At 43.5% G+C, this 23,085-nt stretch overlaps 1 protein-coding gene across 4 annotated transcripts in view; it reads right to left on the bottom strand.

Moving 5' to 3' along the window:
- SPTBN1 (spectrin beta, non-erythrocytic 1) overlaps positions 1-23,085 on the bottom strand; it is a 198,920-nt gene that overhangs the window by 5,791 nt on the left and 170,044 nt on the right. For 2 of the 4 annotated variants that reach the window (XM_042981398.1, XM_042981399.1), the window contains 13 exons: positions 22,855-22,944; positions 22,406-22,687; positions 21,627-21,757; positions 20,171-20,375; positions 19,414-19,788; positions 14,928-15,172; positions 13,651-13,789; positions 12,769-12,853; positions 11,021-11,217; positions 9,789-9,901; positions 9,039-9,102; positions 4,422-4,660; positions 3,025-3,198 (listed from right to left, as the gene is read on the bottom strand). In XM_042981398.1, coding sequence (XP_042837332.1) covers positions 3,025-3,198; positions 4,422-4,660; positions 9,039-9,102; positions 9,789-9,901; positions 11,021-11,217; positions 12,769-12,853; positions 13,651-13,789; positions 14,928-15,172; positions 19,414-19,788; positions 20,171-20,375; positions 21,627-21,757; positions 22,406-22,687; positions 22,855-22,944 — 2,339 coding nt within the window. Of the gene's footprint in view, positions 1-3,024; positions 3,199-4,421; positions 4,661-6,725; positions 7,569-7,744; positions 9,103-9,788; positions 9,902-11,020; positions 11,218-12,768; positions 12,854-13,650; positions 13,790-14,927; positions 15,173-19,413; positions 19,789-20,170; positions 20,376-21,626; positions 21,758-22,405; positions 22,688-22,854; positions 22,945-23,085 lie in introns of those variants that run through there. The other 2 variants (XM_042981401.1, XM_042981400.1) reach the window with 2 other exon arrangements.

Below are 23,085 nucleotides of genomic sequence, written 5' to 3'. Positions count from 1 at the left end.
AAATACTGGCACAAAATCAATGGAACAGAATAGAAAACCAAGAAATAAACCCACAATTATATGGTCAATTTATCTTTGATAAAGGAGGCAAGAATATGCAATGGGAAAAAGTTCATTCAACAAATGGTATTGGGAAAACTGTACAGTAATGTGCAAAAGAATGAAACTGGACCACTTTCTTATACCATACACAAAAATAAACTCAAAATGGATTAAGGGCCTAACTATGAGACCTGAAACCATAAAAACTCTAGAAGAGAGCATAGGCACTAATTTCTCTGATATTAGCCATAGCCACATTTTTATAGAGATGTCTTCTGAGGTAATAGAAAACAAAAGCAAAAGTAAACTATTGGGACTTCATCAAAATAAAAAGCTCCTGAACAGGAAGCAAACAATAAGCAAAACTAAGAGGGAACCTATGGAATGGGAGAAGATATTTGCAAAGGACATATCCGATAAAAGGTTAGTAATCCAAAACACATCAAGAACTTATACAACTGAACACCAAAAAACCCCAAAATAATCCAATTAAGAATGGCAAGAAGACACGAATATTTTTCCAAAGAAAACATACAGATGGACAGACACATGAAAAGACGCTCAACATCACTAGTCATCAGGGAAATACAAATCAAAATTACAGTGAGATATCACCTCACACCTGTCAGAATGGCTAAAATCAAAAGCACAAGAAACAACAAGTGTTGATGAGGATGTGAAGAAAAAGGAATCCTCACACACTGTTAGCAGGAACACAAACTGGTACAGACACTGTGATAAACTGTATGGAGGTTTCTCAAAAAATTAAAAACAGAATTACCACATGATTCAGTAATTCCACTATTGAGTATTTAATCAAAGAAAAAGAAAACATTAATTCAAAAAGATATATGCACCCCTATGTTTACTGTAGCATTATTTAAAATACCCACAGTATGGAAGCAACCCAAGTGCCCATCGATAGATGAATGTATAAAGATGTGATCTATATGTATTTATACACACACACACACACACACACACACACACACACACACACACAGACACACACAATGGAGTAATACTCAGCCATAAAAAAGAATGAAATCTTGGTATCTGCAACGACATATATGGGCCTACAAAATATAAAGTTAAGTGAAATACATCAAAAACAAATACTGTATGATTTCACTCATATGTGGAATTTAACAAACAAAACAATGGAACAAATGGAAAAAATAGAGAGGAAAACCAAGAAACACATTCTTAACTATAGACCACAAAACGATAGTTATCAGAGGGGAGGTAGGTGGGGGGACACATGAAAGAGGTGAAGGAGACAAAGAGGACACTTATCGTGATGAGCAGTGAGCAATATATGTATATAGAATTGCTGAATCACTACACTGTACACCTGGAACTAATAAAACACTGTATTGTTAATTATACTGGGATTAAAAAATTATGATTCTTTTTTGAAATTCTGCTATAGAGCTGGCATCCCCCAATTTATAATACCAGAGTTTTTAAACAGACATAAATAAAAGATCTAGATTTCTCTTGTTCTATGGTACATAGTAAAAGAAACTGTCCTTACAAGGCCATCCCTGATACTGAAAAGTCACTAGTTTAGAGGGCTCACTCATTCACTTCACTGAGGTACAGAAGGAGTGATCCTGGGGGGTGGGGTGGGGTGGGGAGGGTAAGTACCCTTTGCCAATATGCTAACCCTCTGAACCTGCATCAAGGGAGAACAAAGGGGGAGGGAGGCAGCCAGGGAGCCAGGCTGTCTGCGCCTTGTCTTACAGAGTGCAAACGTTCCAAGTTCTGAAAAGCCTGCCTCCAGTGCTCCTTGAAAGAGCTGAAGAAGTCACACCCTTTGAGACTCTCATTTGCAGTCTTCAGCCTATTCCAACTGACAGGACAGAAATGCAGAACTGAAGACCAAAGCTTTTCAGGTCCCAAGGCAATAGATCATATTAGTATTAAACTAATTAAAATCGTAACCACTAACATGTTTACTTTCTAGCAGATAAAATGATTTTTCTGTCCATTTCCCAGTATAAGAAAAACTTCTAAGCTTGGATCCATTCTGTGGGGAGTACAGGTGTGTGTTCTACAAGCTAAAGACACTTGGAACTAGATATTACCAGAATCAGCTAGAACATCTGCTGGGCAAGTCAGGGGAGCACGGACACCCAGTTCTAAACATTGCTTCCTACTTGTCTCCATCTGGCTCGAGGATGACTCAATTGACCCACCCCTAGCTAGCTCTTGAGCAAAGAATAGCATCTCCTGGGTCTGGATAAGCTGCAAAGATGGGTAAACTATTTTTCTAAGCTTCCCTTAAATTGTGAGATGTGAACAGTTCACCCTGTCTTAGGAGACAGTAAGTTCCAGCTTATCAAAACAAAGCTGTTTTCTTCAAGGTCGAGCTGTGCCATTAACCACAGGGAGGCCTGTGACTGGCCATGGTCCCTAAAGATCCAAACTGAGACATGTGCCAAATTGCACTAGGTTCAGTGGTGTTTTATTTATTTATTTATTTTAATATGAAATTTATTGTCAAATTGGTTTCCAACCAATTTGCTCATCCCAACAGGTGCCCTCCTCAATATCCCTCACCTACCCTCCCTCCCTCCCACCCCCCCACCCCCCATCAACTCTCAGTTTATTCTCAGTTTTTAAGAGTCTCTTAGGTTTTGGCTCCCTCCCTAACCTTTTTTTTTTCCCTTCCCCTCCCCCATGGTCTTCTGTTAAGTTTCTCAGGATCCACACAGGAGTGAAAACATACGGTATCTGTCTTTCTCTGTATGACTTATTTCATTTAGCATAACACTCTCCAGTTCCATCCACGTTGCTACAAAAGGCCATATTTCATTCTTTCTCATTGCCATGTAGTATTCCACATTGGTGGTTTTTTTTCTAATGGCAGAGAGAAAGAACTGACTGATCGCAGTATCTGCCTAGTAAAACCAACCCCCAGAGTGAAAATAAACAGGGACATTACTCTTGGGAACCAAGAAATGCAGCACCTCTCACCTTAGCTTGAACACGTGTTTCTTCTTCTTGTAATCAAGGGCCACTTCACAGATGGCTTCTTTCAAACTCACAGGGACCTCGCTGTGGTAGGGAATTCCAGAGGCAGCGGTCTTTGCATCTTTGTAGAAACCCATTTCTTGGTTATTTATGACACAATAAACATTGTGCCAGGACCTGAGCAGTAAAGAAAGAAACGTCAAGGTTCTAGACCACACTTCCTTAAAGAATTAAGAATTTGATTAACATGAAAACAATCCACACACAATGTGATGTGACCCACTGTTAAAAGCCTTTCCTAAATTCTGCTTAAACTGAACCATGGAACAAAATTCCTCCGTGGGCCACTGGGACAGTGTACACGTTGGTACAGCGGTAGGTGTTTCTCAGAGTCTGGGGAAAAACACGGTGCCCTCTTCTATTAAAAAAATACTCTTGGCTCTGATGGGAAAGATTTTTTGCTGGTGTGGATACTCTCTGCTGTACTATCCTCTTGTGGTGATGCTGTACAGGGAAGGCTTCTCATTTGAAACATGCCTGTCCTTAAGCAGCTCCTCCAGGACCTCAGCTTTAATCCTGATGTGGCCTGGGGATGTGACAGGGAGGCAAATCCAGAGCCATTAGCACATGTGGAAACTCGGGATGAATCAGAAAAGGATGGCCTTTCCCGCCACGATATGGCAAACTGTCATGATTTACTGATTTTATCAGAAGTTACTTTACTGCCACCTACCTATATTAACATATAAATTTATGTTGTACTCAATGTGGATGGCAGCTTAGATGGGATTTCCTGGTCTAATGTTTGACCTGTACAACTGTAAAAGGTGGTCTCAGGCAGAATGGTTTACTGGTTAAGCACACTGGCTTTGGAGTCAGATAGGAATTTCACCCCAGTTAACACCATTTACCAGGTTTCTAAAGAATGGGCTTTTTTAAACACACAGAACCTCCATTTCCTTATCCGTAAAATAATAAAAGTAGGGTTTATTGGGAGATAGTGAATATAAACACCGACAGGGAGATATATCTGGGGAAATGAATGTCTTAAGAAAAATCTCACAAGAAAGAACACTTCACTTTAAGGAAGATTCCCTAGCCTCCATGTAGCACATTCCTTCTCAGGAAGTACTAGAAAGGCCCCTTTTTTGCAATTCTTATGCACACTTAACTAACCTTCTTTCTGTGAATAAGAAGCACTTATTATTATTAAGTGAATAATAAGCACTCTCCTCCCAACTTCCAATGTCAGCCCTAAGAAAAACGTGACACCCAGGAAGCCAAGAACAAATGGACTTCACAAGCAACCCCCTGTCCCCCCAATTCAACTTGCAAGTGGATGCCTCTTTCTTTAATGGGCTGATTTCCCATCTTACTGCCTTAGCCTTTGCTGCTGTTACCTGCTTGAGGCTTTCTTATTGTGAGCCTCCCACTCGTGCTTCCGATTCAGGAAGCCTTCCATCTGGGCCGAAGGCGTCTCCTGGGTTCTGGCTGGCAAGGTGGCGGCACTCTGGGCCGGGAGGGCAGTCTTGGCTTTGCGGTCAGACGTGGGGGAGGGGATGGGGCTAGACTCCTTTGAGCTTGTTCTTTGCTCTGCAGCGCCGTTGACCATTTCGCTTGTGTCCACCGCTTCTGCCATCTAGGGACAGCGGAGAGGCCATTCAGCTAACCCCGTGAGCCACAGGGGCGACCACATACGCTCTGACTCGCACACGTGGCTGTGTATAAATGCCTGGCACAGATCGAGGCAGTACAGTAAAACCATTGCAACATCCCACAAAGCCAGCTGGACACCAAGGACATTAGAAGGTGGGAAGGGATTAATGCCTGCCCGCTTATGGGAAGATGAGAAAAGCGAAATGCCAGGATGAGTTTTACTGCACTCTGCTCCTCTGATCAATCCATTTTCTCTAATGGAACTCAGATCATTTCCTCTTGTGGTTACTTTAAAACAAAAGAACAACAGGAACAATCACACATATTAAATATGAGAGAGTGGACGTTATACAGCAGCCACCTTACAACCAAGGACGTCACCAGAAGAGCTGGAAGTTGAAGCGAAAGGGCATTCACAAACAGGTCGACAGACAACTCTATCAGAACTACACAGCATTCCCCCAGAGTAAGACAAGAAAGACCTCCGGTTTCTGAAAATGCTCTGGCTCTCCTCCCCCACCCCTCAACACATCATCATAAACACATGCAGAAATTAGGATGACAATCATGCATTTCACGTCTACCATCCCAGTTAGATTTTGGAACTTAAGAGCTGGAAGGAAATGAGGCAAGTCAACAAACATCAATTTAACCACATCTGCCGGAGTTGTATCGTGAGTGGGTTGTAGTTTGTGTTAAAGGAGCTGGAAAAGCCAATCACAGTCACTCAACACCACACGGCTATTTACCCCCAAACACAGACAGAACCAGGGCCTTCCCCATCACGTGTTGGTTGATCACGGTGCCTTGCTGCACTGAGACGAGAAAGCCCAGACACAGCCAGGCTTCCCGCGGCTCTGACCGGCAGGCTGGAGACGTCTTCGGGAGCTGTTCCTTCCCAAGCTCATTTATATTGTAACCCTCAGGGCTTTTCGGCTTTGGAAATGCAGTAGGGTCTCGGTTCATTATCGCTTTCAGCCTGTGTACCATCAACTGTGTACCATTAACTGTCGCGGCCCCCGGCGGGTACACCCAGGGCATGGGATTAGCAAGTTACTAAAGCTGGGTGTGGCTGACGCTTTAGTGGATTACAGACAACCTGCACCCCTTGTACACGGACAAACATGGAGGTGTCAATGGCAACGTTCATTAGATACGTCCCCCACCACTGCTGCCCAGAACCAAAATGACAAGTTAGCAGCAACAACCTCAGCAGGATAAATGGTAGAACGACCACCACTGCCTTCAACACTCAGATATGTCAACTCTCAGGAACTGGATCGCTCATTCAGGTCTTCTATCTACGTGGGTGGGTGGGAGTCAGGAGTTTCTATTCCACATACACAAACTATCACTGCCACCATCAGGGTTTAGGGTGAACGAGAGGCTTTGCAATTTAAGGGTGTTTGTGACCGGAACCCTTTACCCACAAAGCAATGTGGAAAATGGAGTCTTAGGGCAGGAAGACACGGGGAGAGGGGGTGTACGTGTGATTATCCTGGTCTCGTGACACCCTGTAGACGCGTGCTTATGAGCGACAGGCTATTTAAATATTTCTCTCTTCTTTCACTTTTAAAGGAGAGACGCAGGAAGAGAAATAACAACCAAAAAACAAAACCCTGAGTCCAAAGAAAGTGAATGGATTTTGAAGTTGACAAATCTGTTCTAGTGTGGAATTTCAGGAGACTTCTGATGGGAAGGAAGTGTGAGTTTGGTTTGAAAGGCCTGTGCCAGGTGAGTCCAGGGAAACATAAGGTTAGTGTGTATAGAAACCAGGTTAAAAAAAATTAGTGCTGCAGCTGTGACTTAAAAACTGCTAGTGACAGCAGTGACCTGGACGGAGTAGCATTTTCTGAAAAAAGGCTAACATATATAGCATTTGGTCAGACTTCAAGGTAGGTGAAGGCCAGGGAAGCCTCTTCTGGGGGAAATTCTGCAGCAAAAATTTTTTTCTTTAGAGTTAGAAGGAAAGAGAAAACCCCAAACCAGTATGCAGAGATAATTAATGTTTATGCAAATGAATCACTAAACCAAGAAAACAAGGGAAATAAAAGGAACAAAATGAATTTTAATGGACATGTGCTGAAGCATGCCAACAGACAACACATCACTAGAGACAAACATCAAAAGCAAATCATAGCGCTATGACCATACATGTGACTCGCCCCCCCGCTCCCCACCCCCCCACATTGCTTCTCTTTAGCGATTAGTCCAGAGTGCTTTAGTGGCTGGGTACACCTGAGATCTTTAAATCAGGAGGTGAATGAGCATAAATGCAACGTGACAACTAGTAGCACAAGAAACACCTGATTGGTTTTCTAAGTGCATGAAGCAACACTATTTTCAAGTTCATTAACTTGAGTCTCTGCACCACAACTCAAAAGAATGAAAAGGCTTTTCTTTTTTCAATTATAATAAAAAATTTGTTCTGGCAAGCTACAAATTTAAAAATCTAGATAAAAATAGGCACGAGAACGAATGCCAAAAACATTATAGCACTCCTTCTCTGTGCTTACGTGGTTTCTTTTTTTTTTTTTCCTTTTTTTTGTCTTCTGAATACAAAAAAGCATAAAATTGGGTGTTATTCCAGATGATATAAAATTTAAACATATATATATATATGAAACATCACATATATACATATAGATCAATGACACACAGAATTTGGAGCCAGAAACACACGTCAGGGCTCCCTAATAACCAAAAGATAAAGCAGTAGTTTTTTCTAAAATGAATTTTGGTGTGTTTAAGGCAGAGACCCAATAATGGTGCACACTACCCCCAGAACATAAGAAGCTTGGCATCTATCTATATACCCATCTACAGTTACAAGTAGATAGATATGTACATAGAAATAAGGAAAAACAAACAAGATGCTATATGATGTTATCCTGACAAAAGAAAAAAAAAAAAGACATGCATCATGAAATGAAAAGACAAATCAGACTTAACTCATGGAAAACACATATTAAAACAGGTTTCTGATTTCACTAACATCTAAATATGGCAAATGAGCAAGTGACTATCTCACAAGGCTTTGATGTAGTATGGATTTGGTTCTGTTCTGTCTTTATCAGTACCAGGAAATCCCCTCTTTCATAAGCTTTTATTCCTAAGGAATAGAATTTATGTTAAAACATATTCAATCCCTGCTGGTGGTCTGATAAATGCCATCCTAAAAGACTCCTTATTGGAGAACTCCACAAAAGGTCGTGAGAAAATGAAAAATAAATGAGAAGATCCATATGAGACATACAACGAAATTTGTCTACACAGACACTAAAATTACTCCTGAAGCCAAGCGGTGTCCAACGGCTCCTAGGGGTGGTCCACCACATGCATGGTTCAAGTAATCAGGGTGAACCAGAAAGGCTTCTGTTCTGTTTGTTTGAAAAACTTAAACAGTCTGACACCCTGAAGTCATCAACTGAATGAAGAGGCCTGGAAGTCTGAGAGGCAGGCTTCCGAAACATGCTGAGAGCCGCTGCCACCCGCCACATTGGGCGTCACGGTGGTGCCGACAGTGATCAAGACGTGGGGGGCGCGGCAGAGGTCAAAAGGCACTTCACTCCTGAGGCTGGCTGCGTTATTTGCTGCAAGTAAGCCTAGAAGTCTCAATTCAGGTCTTGGCAGAAAAAAATGAGAGGAACTCATTTGGAAAAATAAATAATCCAAGGGTCTCAAAATCATTTCAGATTCTGCACCTAAAATTAATAGCGCTTCCCAAGTAGATCCAACCACACCCCCCTTTTCTTCCTTGCTCATTTTCAATGAATAAAGGCATCCTTCATGGAATGTGACACAGGTGACTTACAGTTTTAATCTTAGTACTAAGAATCTCCTTCCTCTTATCCCAGTCTTCCTAGTTCCTATTCAACTATTGCAGGTTAATAACATCTGTAAAGGGGGCTCTGTGTAGTGCAGTATTGCACCCTGTTAGTATAACTGGATGTCATACCTGTCGGATTCTAGTTTTCTTCTTCATTTTGCTGTAATCTCATTTAATTTCAATAACTCATGTAAGGCTTTCGCTGTAAAATCTTAATAAAGTAAAAAGCTCACAATAAATAAACAAAAAATTAAGAATGTTGCTTTAAGGCAACTGAGCATCCATCATTAAAAGACCCAAATAAACATGAATTAAATGCAAACAAATATGAAACCAAGGAAGCCTACGAATTAGGGAAAATTTTAACACTGTGGGTGAAGTGGAAGCCAAAAGGTCAAACCAACAGGATTTGGAAAGAGTGGTTCTTGACAAATGGTAGTGAACTTCACAGTCCAGACCACGGCTGGTCACTGGCTGTCCGTCTGCTATTAAAGTTTTTGTAGTTTTGGTAGGTTTGAGAGCGGTAACTAACCCGTGGAGATCCCTGTTCAGTCGGCAAACCGTTCTGGGAAACTTGCTCTCCTTTTGAGGTATCCCTGTTAGGTAAAGCAGGGAAGGAGGACAGAGGAGGGAACGGAGGGAGAGGGAGGAGAGGGAGAAAAACAGAGGATGAGAGAGAAGAACATCAGTCAACTTTATTATAGATTTTCTCTTAGAAAAACATACGCAACCCCCTTTTACATAACGTAATTTCTTTTTAAGAACTTCCCAAGTGTTCCAAACCAACTCTAGGTAGAGAATAAGACCACAGGCATGCTTTTTCTCCCCAATAAAGGCAGCATTCAGGGTTGGCATGGGGCTCTTACCACAAGACAATAATTAGCTTTTCAGAAATAGACAATAATTTCTGTTCTTTACGTGAAGGACATTCAAAAAATATCACCACATAATCACTGGCCTGAAATCTGGGTGGTTCACTCCATCCATTTAGTCACATGGAAATTCTGAGTGAGGGTGTGTTTGTGCGTGCGTGTGCAGGCAGTTGAGTGAGCACTGTCCACGCTCCACTTTTGCCGCCTACACAGTAGCAATGTGACTGTGGATAAGTCCCTGTTCTCCAATGTCATCCTGGGGTGACTGCACGGATTCTAAGTACTCTACAGAATTAAGAGGAAGGGCATGTGGCAAGGCCTAGCATAGCACAAGCTTAGAAAAGATGCTCTCCAAACCTCACTTGCCACTGAAACTAAGACTTGAGGAGGGCAGGCTGCCCATGACTCACCACTGCTGCTGGGACTCCATCTCCTCGGAAGCCTTCGTGCTCGGCTCGGGAGAGGGCGGCCGCCTCTTCCTCTCCTCTTCCTCTTGCTGTCTGCGCACTTCCAGTAACTCCAACTGAGAGAGAACACGATAATGTTCAGCAGAGCCCCAAACTCTGCTCCAATTAAGGAAAGTGTTCTAGAGGAACCCAGAAAGCCCTCCTGTCTGAGTTTTCCACACTGGATCACGCTGGACAACCACAAACTCTTAACATCCAGCAAGATGGCACTGGGATCACAGGATCTGCAGCTACAACCCCAAACTACTGCAAACAGAGATCTGTGTGACACACAGGCCTACTCCATGGGGTTTGCATGTCCCCTGGGACATGGGTTTAATTTCTAAACCAACTGTGCAGCTTTCAACTTCATTTAGGAAGAAAGCACCTGAGCGTGAGGGTCCACGTTTACTTCCCATCAGAGCTCAAACACCAGACACAGAGCTACAATAAATCTCAAGGAAGCTTCTTGTGCTGTGGTAGGCATTTGTGTTCAGCTCAAACCCAAATAACACATAAACAAAAGCCACAGGGTAGTCTAATTGAAACTAAGCCATTCCATAAGCAGTATGTACGTACTAAAAGTATTCCGTTTGACACAAAGTATGCAGGTATGTTTTAAGTCCCCAGACCTGTAGAAACCAGGAAGAACACCATTTTTGTACACCATAAAGGATCAGCTTTCTACCAGGAGTACAAGTGTCATAGGAGAGGAAATACCAGTGAGTAAGCCCTATTGTAAAGCTTTAATTTTAATGGTGACAGAAGAAACAATCAGGAATGGGGAGAATTTTCAATGGTCTGGGATCCAGCTATTACTTGACAGAAATTCTAATTCTGAAAACCTGAAGAAAACTGCAAGACTAACAAACTCACCTACAAAGCAAAGCTTTCATGAGATATAAGAAGAAAAACAGATCAAAAGAGAAAAGCAAAGCCCACTCAATCAATTCCCCGGCAGGTAGCTATCGTAAAAGTGATCACAAATCTAGGTATCCAGGAGTAACTTAGGGAGTAGTTGTCCTGGATAGTCTTCCAGGTCCTGGATCAAGAGAACAACCATTTCAGGAAGGTCCTCACTGTTTCTAAAAACAGAACAATAACATGAATTCTCTGGTCTAGGTGGTGAGCAGACAGAAGAAGCTGCCAATGGGAACCAACAAGCAAAGCACCCCTGGCATCCAGCAGTCACTTACCGTTGTCAGCCTTTCCAGGGCAGAGAACCTCTCGTCCCAGGTTGCTGCAGACTTTTCAAAAGCCTCGTGGCGCTTGATGAGCTTCTCCACCTCATCCACACTCTGGCCTATTTCTCGGCTGGATAGGTATGGCTCTTGTCCGAGCAGCCAGGCCTCGGCCACACTGGCGTCCCGTGAGAACTGGTGGACCTCCAAAACTGCACAGAGTACCAAGAGTGAGTGCTGGCCAGCAGGGTGACCTGGCAATCAGGGAGGGCACTGCCCTCTGGTGGCAGCTGCCCACACAACCAGTCTATAGTCTAAATCTGCGCTGTCCAGCAAAAATGTAACGTGACCGACATATCCAACTTTAACTTTTCTAGTAGCCACATAAAAAAATAAACTGATGAAATTTAATAACAAGTGGGTCAAATTAAGAAGTATATTTTAGACAGCCTAATATATCAAACTAGTATCATTTCAACATGTAAGCAGTATCAAAAAATTGAGAGATGGAACTTTTTTTCCTTATGCCTTTGATATCCAATGTACATTTCATACTTATAGCACCTCTCAATTTGGACCAGCTCCATTTCAAGCTCTCAAGAGTCACTTGTGGATGGTAGCTACCACATTGGACAGAGAATAGTGCAGGCCTAGAAGGTATGCTCTACTCACTCAGCCCTACATCAGTGAGACAAGCCTCAGAGCCCTGAAGGAATTCAGTCTACACACAAAGATTAGGCTGATGAAGCAGGCATTCATCAACCACCCTTTCTGGGATGGTAGTTATAAGTTTTATTTTGAGGGGCTGAGAGGGAGGAAAGGATATGGGGAGTACTCTGGAAAGTGGGGACAATATGGGCTAAGGCTTCTGCTTTCCTCATTCTCAAAACATATAGACCAAATTCTCATCCAAAGAATGCTCGAGAGCAGGACTTCTTTTCCAAAAGAGGGCTCTAGCCCAAAGGGTAACGTGCCTTCATTTGGTATTTTATACACATTTTACAAAAGGCCTCCTGGGTTCTGTTTCTAGTGAGCACCCTTGGTGTCTGAGAATGGGGTTCTAGTACATGAACAGAGCCCAGAGCCCCACACACGCAGAATGGCAAAGTATGGCAAATAATGCTTGAGCTGGGCTACCTTCAGTGTTCATACCTATTATTAAATGCTATTCTCAATACTCTACGTTATAAACTCTGTGGTAGCTCACATATTCCTTTATAAAATCAGATGAAAATTAGAATCTACCTCAGAGGTTCACTTGAATAAATGCAGAAAAATATATAAAACACTTAAAATAATGCCTAGCTCACTGCAAAACCTTTATAGTTGGTTGCGTTTATTAAGTTACCAACCTTCTACTAAGACCACCAGATATAAGAGGTAATCTGGCCAACTCTCTACCTTCTTGACTGCAGTAATAATTCCTCTTAAAGATAACTGGAGGAGGGAGGGACTTCAATCTGCACTCTTCTAGAGGGGTACTGAGTTGTCATTTCCAGTCTGTTCCTAAAGAACACCCAAATCCCATTTACAACACTGAGATCAATCATGGGATAAACAGTAATAAATACACCCCAGGGAACAGGGAACTACTTAAAAATATTTAGCATGAAATGGTGAAATAAGGCATTAAAGAAGAAGTATTTAGAACTCCAGAAATCATTAAGTGATAACATCACATCAAATCAATTAAAACAGGAAACTAAACTTGCATGCTTTCAATGGACACCCAAAAAGAATGGAAAAATTAAGTATGTCCTTACTCAGTCTTAACCATTCCCATCGGTCTTCCCACTTGTCAATCATTTCTTTTCTCTTTTCCGTCAACTGCAATAGCTTTTCCTTGATCTTGAGAAAAGAAGGACAACAGGGACAGCTTAACAGATTGTACCACATCCTCCTAACCTCCCCTTGATGGGCCACTTCAAAGAAGAAAATACATTTTCTGTAGATACCACTACTAAGCTAGGGAGTATCTAAGGACTACTCAGTTAATTTGTGTACTGGAGAGAAAAACATGACAATGTGCCTTCCAGAAGGGACTGAGACGAAGGCTGGGCTCCACCCAAAGCTGCTATCATGAGGAGGCCAACAATGCACTGAGCCCTCTCCAGATTCCGGAGCTCCGGAGGGTAAACACACTCAGGAAGAGGGGGACAGTGAGAGGTGCAAAGCCCTGACTTCTTTGAGAGAACAACCTAACCTTTCATCAAGTGTGTCACACATGCTGACTCATCATTTACCCCTGTATTACCATCATTCTAACTGGAATTAGCAACCTTCCACTAATAGCAAGCTGACCTAGAGGACATGTGACAGATAAGGAGTGGCACCCAGGCTGAGTACTGATGGAGGAGGTGACAGAGGATGGAACTCCAACCTGGGGCCCTCAGAAATTGTCTTCTGTGCCAGACTCATTGGCTCTGGGCCTAGAGTCTTCTTGTGTAACTATACCACAAACACAGGAGAGCAGCAAGGAAGTTTGAAATACATGTAAGCATATCTATGTATGAATGCACATATATATTTCTCTGTGTGTGTGTACATGCATATACACATACATACACACTCACAAAAGAAAGTTATCTCATGTCTTAACACCAGCTGCACTCACCCCAGGGCCCTAAAGCAAACAGCCATCCTACCTCCTCAGATGCATAGTGCTTCCTTGCCAGTAGGGATTTCCCAAGTTCAATGCAAGTTGTAAAGCTGTCATTACGAGCATCGATTTCAGCTTTGATACCTTGATGATTATTCATTAATAGTTCAACAGATGATACATCCCTAAAATTAGACAAATAATATCTCCTTTAGGAGATCAAGTTTTCCAAATAAATGTGCAGGTTTCAAAATACGTCATCAATTTCAAGGAACTGTTCACTAGCACAATATACAATGGTACAATATGACTTTCAGGTCTGATTTACAGTCTGAGCTTAGGCTGGGTCACTGCAGTTAAAGCATAATAATGGACTAATTCAGGGCCAGTGATAAAACCTAACCATTTAGAATAAGGTTTCTCTCATCTGTGTGTGTGTGAGCACCTGAGTAATTCAAAAAGGTTTCCAGGCAGGTGCCAGGAAAACCACTGGATTTCTGTTCAAACTTTTGTACCCTAATGGGTTAGTGCCAAAGGTTCAGGACATGTTCAGAGCAGCAGATATATCCTCTCCTAATTCAGAGACATAAAGAGGCACCCAGAGCTGGAACCAGCTTAGAAATCAACAACTGTAGAGCTGTGAGAACTTCTCATGGATCAAAACCTAAAGTCCTGATCTGGGAAATACAGCTGCTTTTATATATATATATATATACAGTAATAAGAATATTTCTTCTCTATTACACTGGGGGGTGGGGCTGGCAGGGGTCAACTGGAGTTGTGTATGTACCTGCCTGTTCATCTATTAGCTTCTCTTCACTGCTTTGCATCAAACATGGCCAAAGAGAAGATCCCAAACAAATATTAAATAATCATCTCAAGATGCCATTTAAGCGATGGTAAGGAATAAGAGACATCTTTTGTAACATGTATGAAAAGGGATAGAGTGGTTTTTAATCTAACAGATACAGAAAAAGAACTCAAAAAAAAGCCATCTCATTCCAATGATGAAGTAGAGCTAGTCATGCCCAAGGCATATGGCTGCTTGAAGCATGAGGCCCAGAGACAGCAGGAAGGCAGCAGTGAGTGTGGAGCATGGGGATGGGGACATACAGAGGGCTTGAAAATACTGTGCCCTGTTTCCCTGGCAACTGTGTGCTAGAGACAGCTAAAGCAATGGAAGCTGTCCCAAACTGCCACCAATCCTGTTCTGGCCTTGAAGCTATCCACAGAGGTCCCTGGTTCTCCCGAGAAGATCTCTCTCGAAATCACCTGGGGTCAGGAAGCCAGATCTCCTCCCACCCAGGAGGCCACGAAGGTTACCTTGGCTTCTCCTGGGCTTCAATCTGCCGGATGACATCTTCCATCCACAGCATGAGGTCTCGTACCATGCTGAAGAAGCGGAACTTGTCCCCCGTGTCCACCAGCCGCACCCTGCGGCCCTCACAGGCATCCAGCAGGGCCTTCCAGGCTTCCAGGACCTCATTCTCCCGCTTCTGGATGTCATCAGCCTTGTCACCCGCGTAGGCTGCCTGTAGACGGGCCGCATCCTCCTGCAGCTGCCTGACCTGCAAAGCCACAGTGGGGAATGAGCCAGATCAGACAGGTGGGCCTTCTCTCCATTGCCCCACCGCTCCCTTCATGCACACCACATGCTGTTCTGCCTGCCCACTAATGGGACCACCAAGTCAAAACAGGGCCCCTGCATCCCAACAGGCTCACAATTTCACCCACATTGGAAAAATCAAGTTCACTATAAATGTACTGAACTAGATTATTGAGTTCAGTGTAAACGGTGAGACAGTGAAATACTACAGGACTGTCTCTGGGCAGGACACCTTGGTTAGGTCTACTGGAGGTAGGCTGGGATGTAAAGACAGTACAGAAAGCACAAGGTACATACTCAAATATAGTAAAAAAAAAAAATTAGCATGTAATCTGTTCCTGCAGCGTACAGATGGTACTTTTATCATGAAACAGGAACTGCCATGAAGAATTCACTTTGAAAACAAGTTTTCCATTATTATGTGATGTTGCTCATGAAAACAACGTATGAATTATCTGTAAGAGTGCTCACATGGGACAGTTCAACTTGAAAAACAAAAATACAGAATCTAACATAGCTCAAAAAATTGACTGATGCAGGGGCACCTGGGTGGCTCAGTGGGCTAAGAATCTGATTCTTGATTTTGGCTCAGGCCATGATCTCACAGTTTGTGAGATCAAGCCACACTGGGCTCTGTACTGACAGAGTGGAGCCTGCTTGGGATTCTATCTCTCCCTTTCTCTTTGCCCCTATCCTGCTCACACTCTCTCCCTCTCAAAATTAATTAATTAAAAAAAAAAAAAAAGCTGACTGATGATGTCTAAGAAGGTGAAATTTTCACCAGCCATATTTCAATAAAAACTTTGCAGAACAAGAAATGTAAATGGGTATTAGGAAAAGATGTTCCATGGAGATACTAGAATTTTTCATCTATTAGTTGGCAAAAATTCAAGTCTGATGATGTCTCTGCCAGTGAGCTGATTCACGAATGACAGGACAATGGTCTACAGCTCCTGCAGAAGGCATGGGCAGTATGTATCAAAATTACAAACATAGGTACCTTCTGATATATGAGTCCACTTTGGGGAATTTATCCTGGATAGAGTTATGCACATTTAGGAAATGAAATATACATCATTCATTGTAGTAGTGTCTGCAAAACCCTAAGACTGAAAATAAATGTTCATCAGTGAGAATCCGGTTGCATTAAGGCTCTTCCAGAGTCATGAAAAAGAATGAGTAAAGGCCCTACATACACATGAAAAGTGTTCCAGAATGATGGCTCTATCAAAAAAGCAAAGTGCAGACAGTGCACCTAATATCTACTTTCTATGTGATAAAGGGGAGAACAAGGATCAGCTTTCACCTTCTTTTGAGGAGGGAATGGAATGAAGACAGGCCTTTACAAGAGAAAGTAGATTTTTCTCTTACACATTAGTAGTGCTGTACTGCATAAAACATCTAATTAAAAATACATACATATGGGGGAATAGACATTCAATCTTTATTTACTGAGGCTATGTAATCAAAGTTCGCAGACAACTGTCATCCAGGACTGCAGGAGCCTTTAGAGGTCTGTTGGGGGAGTATGCCGATAAGTATCACCTGGGGATGTATGTGGGGAGAAAAGGAGCAGGGATGGACAACACTGGGGCTTTCAGGGGGGAAGATACTGACCCGGACCACACAAAAGGACTTTAGGTGGTGGGAGGTTAAGGAAAACAAATTTCTACAAAAGATTCAGTGAAGTTTGTTTTCCATGATGATCTGATTTTCATATCCTGACTTCTGCAAATCTACAATTATGGCTCAGGTATAATTCAAATTACAATGAGCAAGTTCCTAAGAAATTATTGAAAAGCTAATTTCCTATATGACTAACCAAACCTTTCCCTACAGTTAAAAAAGCCCAAACAAAAACCCAAAATCTTTTCCTGTGCCTCTGGTTGTTTTAAAACAAAACAATCCAAAACCAACCAAGCGAACAAAAAACAAGGTAGAGGAGGGATAGCAAAAGTGAAAATTCCCACACAAATGAACCACTGCTTTAAGAAGTCACTGAAGACCACCACTGCATGCAAATGTCCTAAGGCTCCAGTGCAGAATGGAGTGGACCGGTGTGAGGGTTAAAGGGCCAGGAAAGAAACACCAATGGCTTCTGGGAGCCTGCACCAAGTGCCTTCCCTCTATTCTGATTCTGTTACAGTAAACTGGATTAGGTGGACATTTGCAGAAGGGGCATGCATACTATTAGAAATGCAAATGGCCTCATCCGGCAGGTATCGTGAGGTGGAGACTCTCAAGACTCAAGGGAGTGAACTCCTGTCCACCCTCAAGATGAGATGGGCACCCTCATCAGTCTGAGTCTCACAAGGTGAAGGGATTTATTTATTTTTTTTTCTAAATTTTTTTTTAACGTTTATTTATTTTTGAGACAGAGAGAGACAGAGCATGAACGGGGGAGGGTCACAGAGAGAAGGAGACACAGAATCTGAAACAGGCTCCAGGCTCTGAGCTGTCAGCACAGAGCCCGACGTGGGGCTCGAACCCACGGACCGTGAGATCATGACCTGAGCCAAAGTCGGACGCTTAACCGACTGAGCCACCCAGGCGCCCCAAGGTGAAGGGATTTAATGAAGAAAATAAGAGAGCAACTCCATCATCTCTGGGGTCTGCTGAAGTTCTAAAACTAAGTGATTTTTACAGGTACAGAGGAAAGACCTCCTGTTGGTAAGATGTGTTCTAGCTCTGCCTCTAGGGATCTCAGAGGTTCTCCCAGAGAACACTTACAGAGCTCTCACAGGGACGTATCTTTTGCAAACAACATCTCAATCCTCAAAGCATTAGGGAACGGAAGCCTAGAGAGGTAAATTAAACTTGCAGTGATACAGAGCAGCAGGCCCGGTTCAAACTGGCATCTGCCCCTCTACGGGGCCTTACTCCAAACACAGGTGAGACTGCATTGTTATGGATCCTCATTCATTCACGTGGTGCTCCAGGACCTCATGTGCAATGAAAGCCTCTGAATGTGAAGCTGACAAGTTGTCACAGAGCTGGGGAGTCCTCCAGCTCTGAAGGAAAGATTGGAAATGCTTAAGGTACATGGTAGACCCTCCTAAATTCTGCTTCATACAGACCCTCGGCCACTCCATGTACCTATTTTCAAATATTTCCTCAATACGTTCTATCTCCTTGGTGGAAAAGCTAAAGTCACTTAATATACATGGAGCCCCATGCACAACCCCAACTGTGATCTGTTTCTAATAGGTGAGAAGACAATGGTGGTAAAGGTGGTTCCTCCAGACAAAACCCCAAAGCAGACCAAAGAATGGTAAGGACAATGGCACTGGATAGGGGTCAAGCCCATAGTCAAATCTTGACCATGTGTTTTCAGAAATAAAGGTTCACTGGTACGCAGTCATGCTCCTTCATTTTCGTATTGTCTAGAGCAGCCTATGCTACAATAGCCATGCTGAGTATTTGCAACACGGACCATGCATCCCACAAAGCTGAAAATATTTACCATCTGCGCATGGAAGAAGTTAGCCGATCCATGCCCTGGATTACCAACGTGCTCCTAACAGACAAGAACAAAACTCCTAATCTACTCTAGGCTGGTATCTTTAATAGAACTGCCTTCTTTTTTAGAACTATGAAGTTTAGGAGAAAAAGATACAATTTATTTTTCATCTGAAAGTCAGAAGACTGAACAAGACACTGTGCAGAGATTAGAGAGGGAACTGAAGCATGATTATACTATAAGTTCTTACTGCTATACTGTTACCACTTTGTCAAACATCTTTTAAAGAAAGTCTTTGTGTTAGGCATTTCAGACAGGGGCAGTGGGGAGACCAGGCATATTAAAGCATTAGACTCTTGTTTTCCCTCTTTCCAGACATATAACTCAGACCCTGATGGATGGAAAATAATAAGATATTATTTTAGAAATTATTCTGGGTGAGTACACTAACATAGTACTAATTCTTGCTGAGAAGGTCTAGAACTTGCAAATGTTTGCAGGTGCATCTGGTTTATTTTAATTGTGGGGATATTCACTTAATGATGTCTGTACATGTGTCAAACTGAGAATTTTATGGACTGAATTCTCCTAAATGGAGCACTATAACAATGTGTGTGTAGAGGTGTGTGTGTTTAATTTGGGCAATTCTTTGACGCATGTTTTGAGGAGCCAAGGAATGGAGAGAGATCCTCAGTGATGCACAAAGATGCTCCCCACCACCCATGGGCATCTCCCTAACCCACCTGAGTGCCCAGAGCCTGGATGTCATGCTCAAACGTGGTGTGCATTCTCTGTAAGGTCTCCACTGTGTTCTGATCTCTCCCAAGCTCCTCGGGGAGTTTCTTGTGTTTGTCCTGTATGCGCCCAAAGATCTCCTTGGCATCATGGTAAAACTTGTGCAGTTCATAAGAGGCGGCGAGAATCTGTGTTCTCGTGTCGATGAGCTCCAGGAGGTCAGCCCAGGCTTCGTTGAGCCCATCTTTCCACTCGGCGATGGTGGCGGCATCCGAATGACCAGAGTTGATGAGCTCATCTGCCATGTGATTGACTGTGTCCACACGCTCCTGTCCAATGTTCCCTGTGTCTCTGGCAAATTCCCGGAATCGTTCTTGTAACATCTGAAACAGGAATAAGCACGAAGAAAATCGGTAAGACTACTATGAACATTTTATTTCTTGATCACATAAATGTCCTTTGGAAAGAAACGATACGCGTGATGTCACAGGTCTTAGCTCTAAAACTCAAATCAGGCTTCCTTCTTGCCCTCTGTTGCAGAGCAAGGCCCTGGCTCCATCTCCTTTCACTACTGGAGAAAGGCATGGAGAGGTCAGACAAGCTAAGTCAGAGTTTGCCTGGCAATAAAAAGCCGAGCTGGAACTAAACCCCGTGACCTCTGATCTGAGTCCAGGGTGTCCAATGTGCTCACAGATAAGGAGTCAAGCAAGCACCCCTGCCCAGTGCACCCTGCATGGCCACCCCTGCTCTGCCCAGGGTACTTGCCGTGACATGCTCGTAGTCCTGCCCCAACTCATGCGACCCTGCGACCACCTCCCTCTCAGCGATCCACTGCTCCAGGTCGTCCACCTCCCGGTTGAGCTGGAAGAGCCTGTGCCTCTCGTCCAGCTTGCCCCTCCGCTCTTCGGCCAGGTCTTTCAGACCCGCGTACAGCTTGTCCACTTTGGACTGCCGCATGCTGATGCGCTCACTGGAAACGGGGGTGGGAGGGGCAACAGGTAAAGGACCTTAAATGTCAAATTTTCTTCAGGGAGAAAACAAGTGAAGGGAAAATGCCAAGAAAACATCTTACATAAAATTTCTCAAAGGAAACTTCCGATTCACCTATTTGGCCTAAAAAATAAAACTCTGAAATTTGACGAGTAATGAAGAGCCAACACATAAAAAAAAAAACCAGTAATTAAGGCTGATGGCCATCCTGTGATGATGGGGGGAGGTGGCGAGGAGGAGAAACCCTAACTCTGCACTGCTGGCTCTGTTAAGTCAGGATTTCCTTTGACGTGTACAAGTTAATGAAAAATCCAGGAGCTATCTTCCCCTCTCAAGAACCATGCTACTTAAGGGACAAAAGATAACCCTGTCTGGCACACACCTCCACCTTCTCTGGGGTGTATTCTCTCCCCTGCCACTCCTGTCAAGTGGGTCCTGGGAGTACTGCATCCCCCTCCCCCGCCCCCCCCCCCTCCCCAATGACTGTCTTATAACAGGAAATCAAAGAGACAAGGACTTCTTGATGCCGGTCCCTAGAGACTAGGAAGGCCACTTTCCTGGGACTTCTATCATGAATACATGAAGGACCCCCTACACCAACACAGCCACCACTGACTGCATCTTCAACCTCCCTTAGTTACCACACAAAGCCGATTCTCTTCCTGAGTTACGAAGGCAGTTACATAGCAAGCCTAAGATAACTGCCACTGAAGTCAACCTGTGAACATGGTATAAAATTGGCAAGTACCACACACATATCTTCTGTAATTCCCAACGTGCTTGAAGGACTTGACATGCAAGAGTGAGGAAGCGGTATCATCCTGCTCTTTGTGGGAGCTCAATTATTTTACAGATCTGTGCATTCTTGTTCACTGCTCCTGCTCAAACTCATCATCATTTTCCTAAACTGGATGACTTTCAACCCAAGGGCAGGTTTTGATAACTTGTATCTATGCAAATCAATTTGTAGTTTTGCCTCATGGCACCAATAATTTTTCAAGAGGGCCTAGGCTCACAAGAGATATTTAAACCACAAGAGCAATTTCCTAATGTAATAGTTCACCCTTCCCATTCAGCACAGACCTGTTGGGTCTATTTTAAAAATGCTTCCCAAAGACCTACGTCACCAGTTACTCAATGCTGTCATCCATTTCCTTTGGCATTGGGACAGAATAAGAGACCCTCCCTGGGAGGAACCAATAGGCCAGTCTCTTGATAAAACAGTACTCACCTTTCCGGATGGCTGTCAGCCACCAGGGCCCGGCTGGTCTTAGAGAGCTGATGCACAGTCTCTGCATAGTCCTCCACGGCTTGTTCCAGAATCTGGTGCTTCTTCAACATGGAGACGGCGCTCTGCTCATCCTGCAAAGATGGGGTCACAACCACAGTCGCCCCCTCTGACTGACACCACCTTAAGGCAAGACCAGCTGACGGCATCATGGGTGGAAGGAAGAATCATCAGAAAGAACAAAACCATAAGGAGCATCAATATGAACTGGACTGTATGCACGTGGGAGGCCTCTGTGAAAGACGAACACGAGGATCATACAGAATGAGTGAGACCCCTCTGAGGTACAGGGTAAATCCCAGGAAACCAAGTGTATCCTGGCTGGCTGAGACTCCTCACAGTCTAACACCTGTGTAGATGACTGCATCTTGGAACTCTAAAAACTTTCAAATTGTCTCAAAAGCATCTTGTAAAGTTTAGGTAATTCTATTAATTAAAGAGATGAAAAAGGACTCTAGCAAATATCTATTAAAAAAAAAAAAAGAAGAAGGAAAAAACGAGAAGAGAAACTCAGTCTTAATGACATGTCAGGACTCACACAAGAAGATTCTGTGTCAAGGGGAAATAGCCAGATTCCAGCCACCTTAATGCATGTGGTGCCCTCCCACCTGTGACACTTGAAGGCAACAATGAAATGTTTCACAAAGACACAGCCACCGGCAGAAAACAAGCTCGGGGTCTGAGCTGGAGGCTCTTAGGGCAAAGCTGGAAACGTCGCTCACCTTGGCCTTCTCCTCAGACATCATGTACAGCTCTTGCTCGCTCATCCACGCCTCAGCCTCAGCAGCATCGAAGTAGTACTGCTGGGCCCTGTGAGCCTCCTCAAGCCGCCTGTGGCGCTTCTCGGTCTCCTCAATGAGGAGACCCCATAGCTCCTTGAGGTCAGCGAGCCTCCGTCGAATGGCTTCGGCGTTGAGGCTGCTGCTGTCGGTGACAATGTTTTGGCTCCTCTCAAAGATGTCATCAATGCGAGGCTGGTGCCCCTGGATTTCTTTCTGGAGGGTCTGTGGGAACGGGGAACACACAAAAAAGGCTTGCTGAGACGCAATGGCAGGCTGTTTCATGAGGGCCAAGGGGAAATAGTGAACCTTCAAAGCTCTCACACATTCTCTGCTCTGTAATTTGGAGCAATTATTTATCAGACTGAGCTAGCCCAAGCAGAAATGCTTACCTGATTTTTCTTTATTAACAGCTGCACAGTCTGGAGGTTGTGGCCATGATCTGTGGAAGTTGCCAAAGGCATCCTCTCTCCAACCCACAACTGGAAAAAATTACAAATTTAGGTGGTCAGGACCACTCAAAAAGAACAAATACTTGATGCAAACAAAAGTGCAATAGAAGATTAGCAGGGAGGCCAGCTTGAGAGAGAAGGCGTATTCGATCCCACTGGGAAGGGCTGCCC

This window comes from Panthera tigris, chromosome A3 (genome assembly GCF_018350195.1).
Source record: "Panthera tigris isolate Pti1 chromosome A3, P.tigris_Pti1_mat1.1, whole genome shotgun sequence".
Classification (NCBI taxonomy): Eukaryota; Metazoa; Chordata; class Mammalia; order Carnivora; family Felidae; genus Panthera; species Panthera tigris.
The sequence above is the reverse complement of the archived record's forward strand: the minus strand, read 5'-3'. Positions and strand labels throughout refer to the sequence as shown.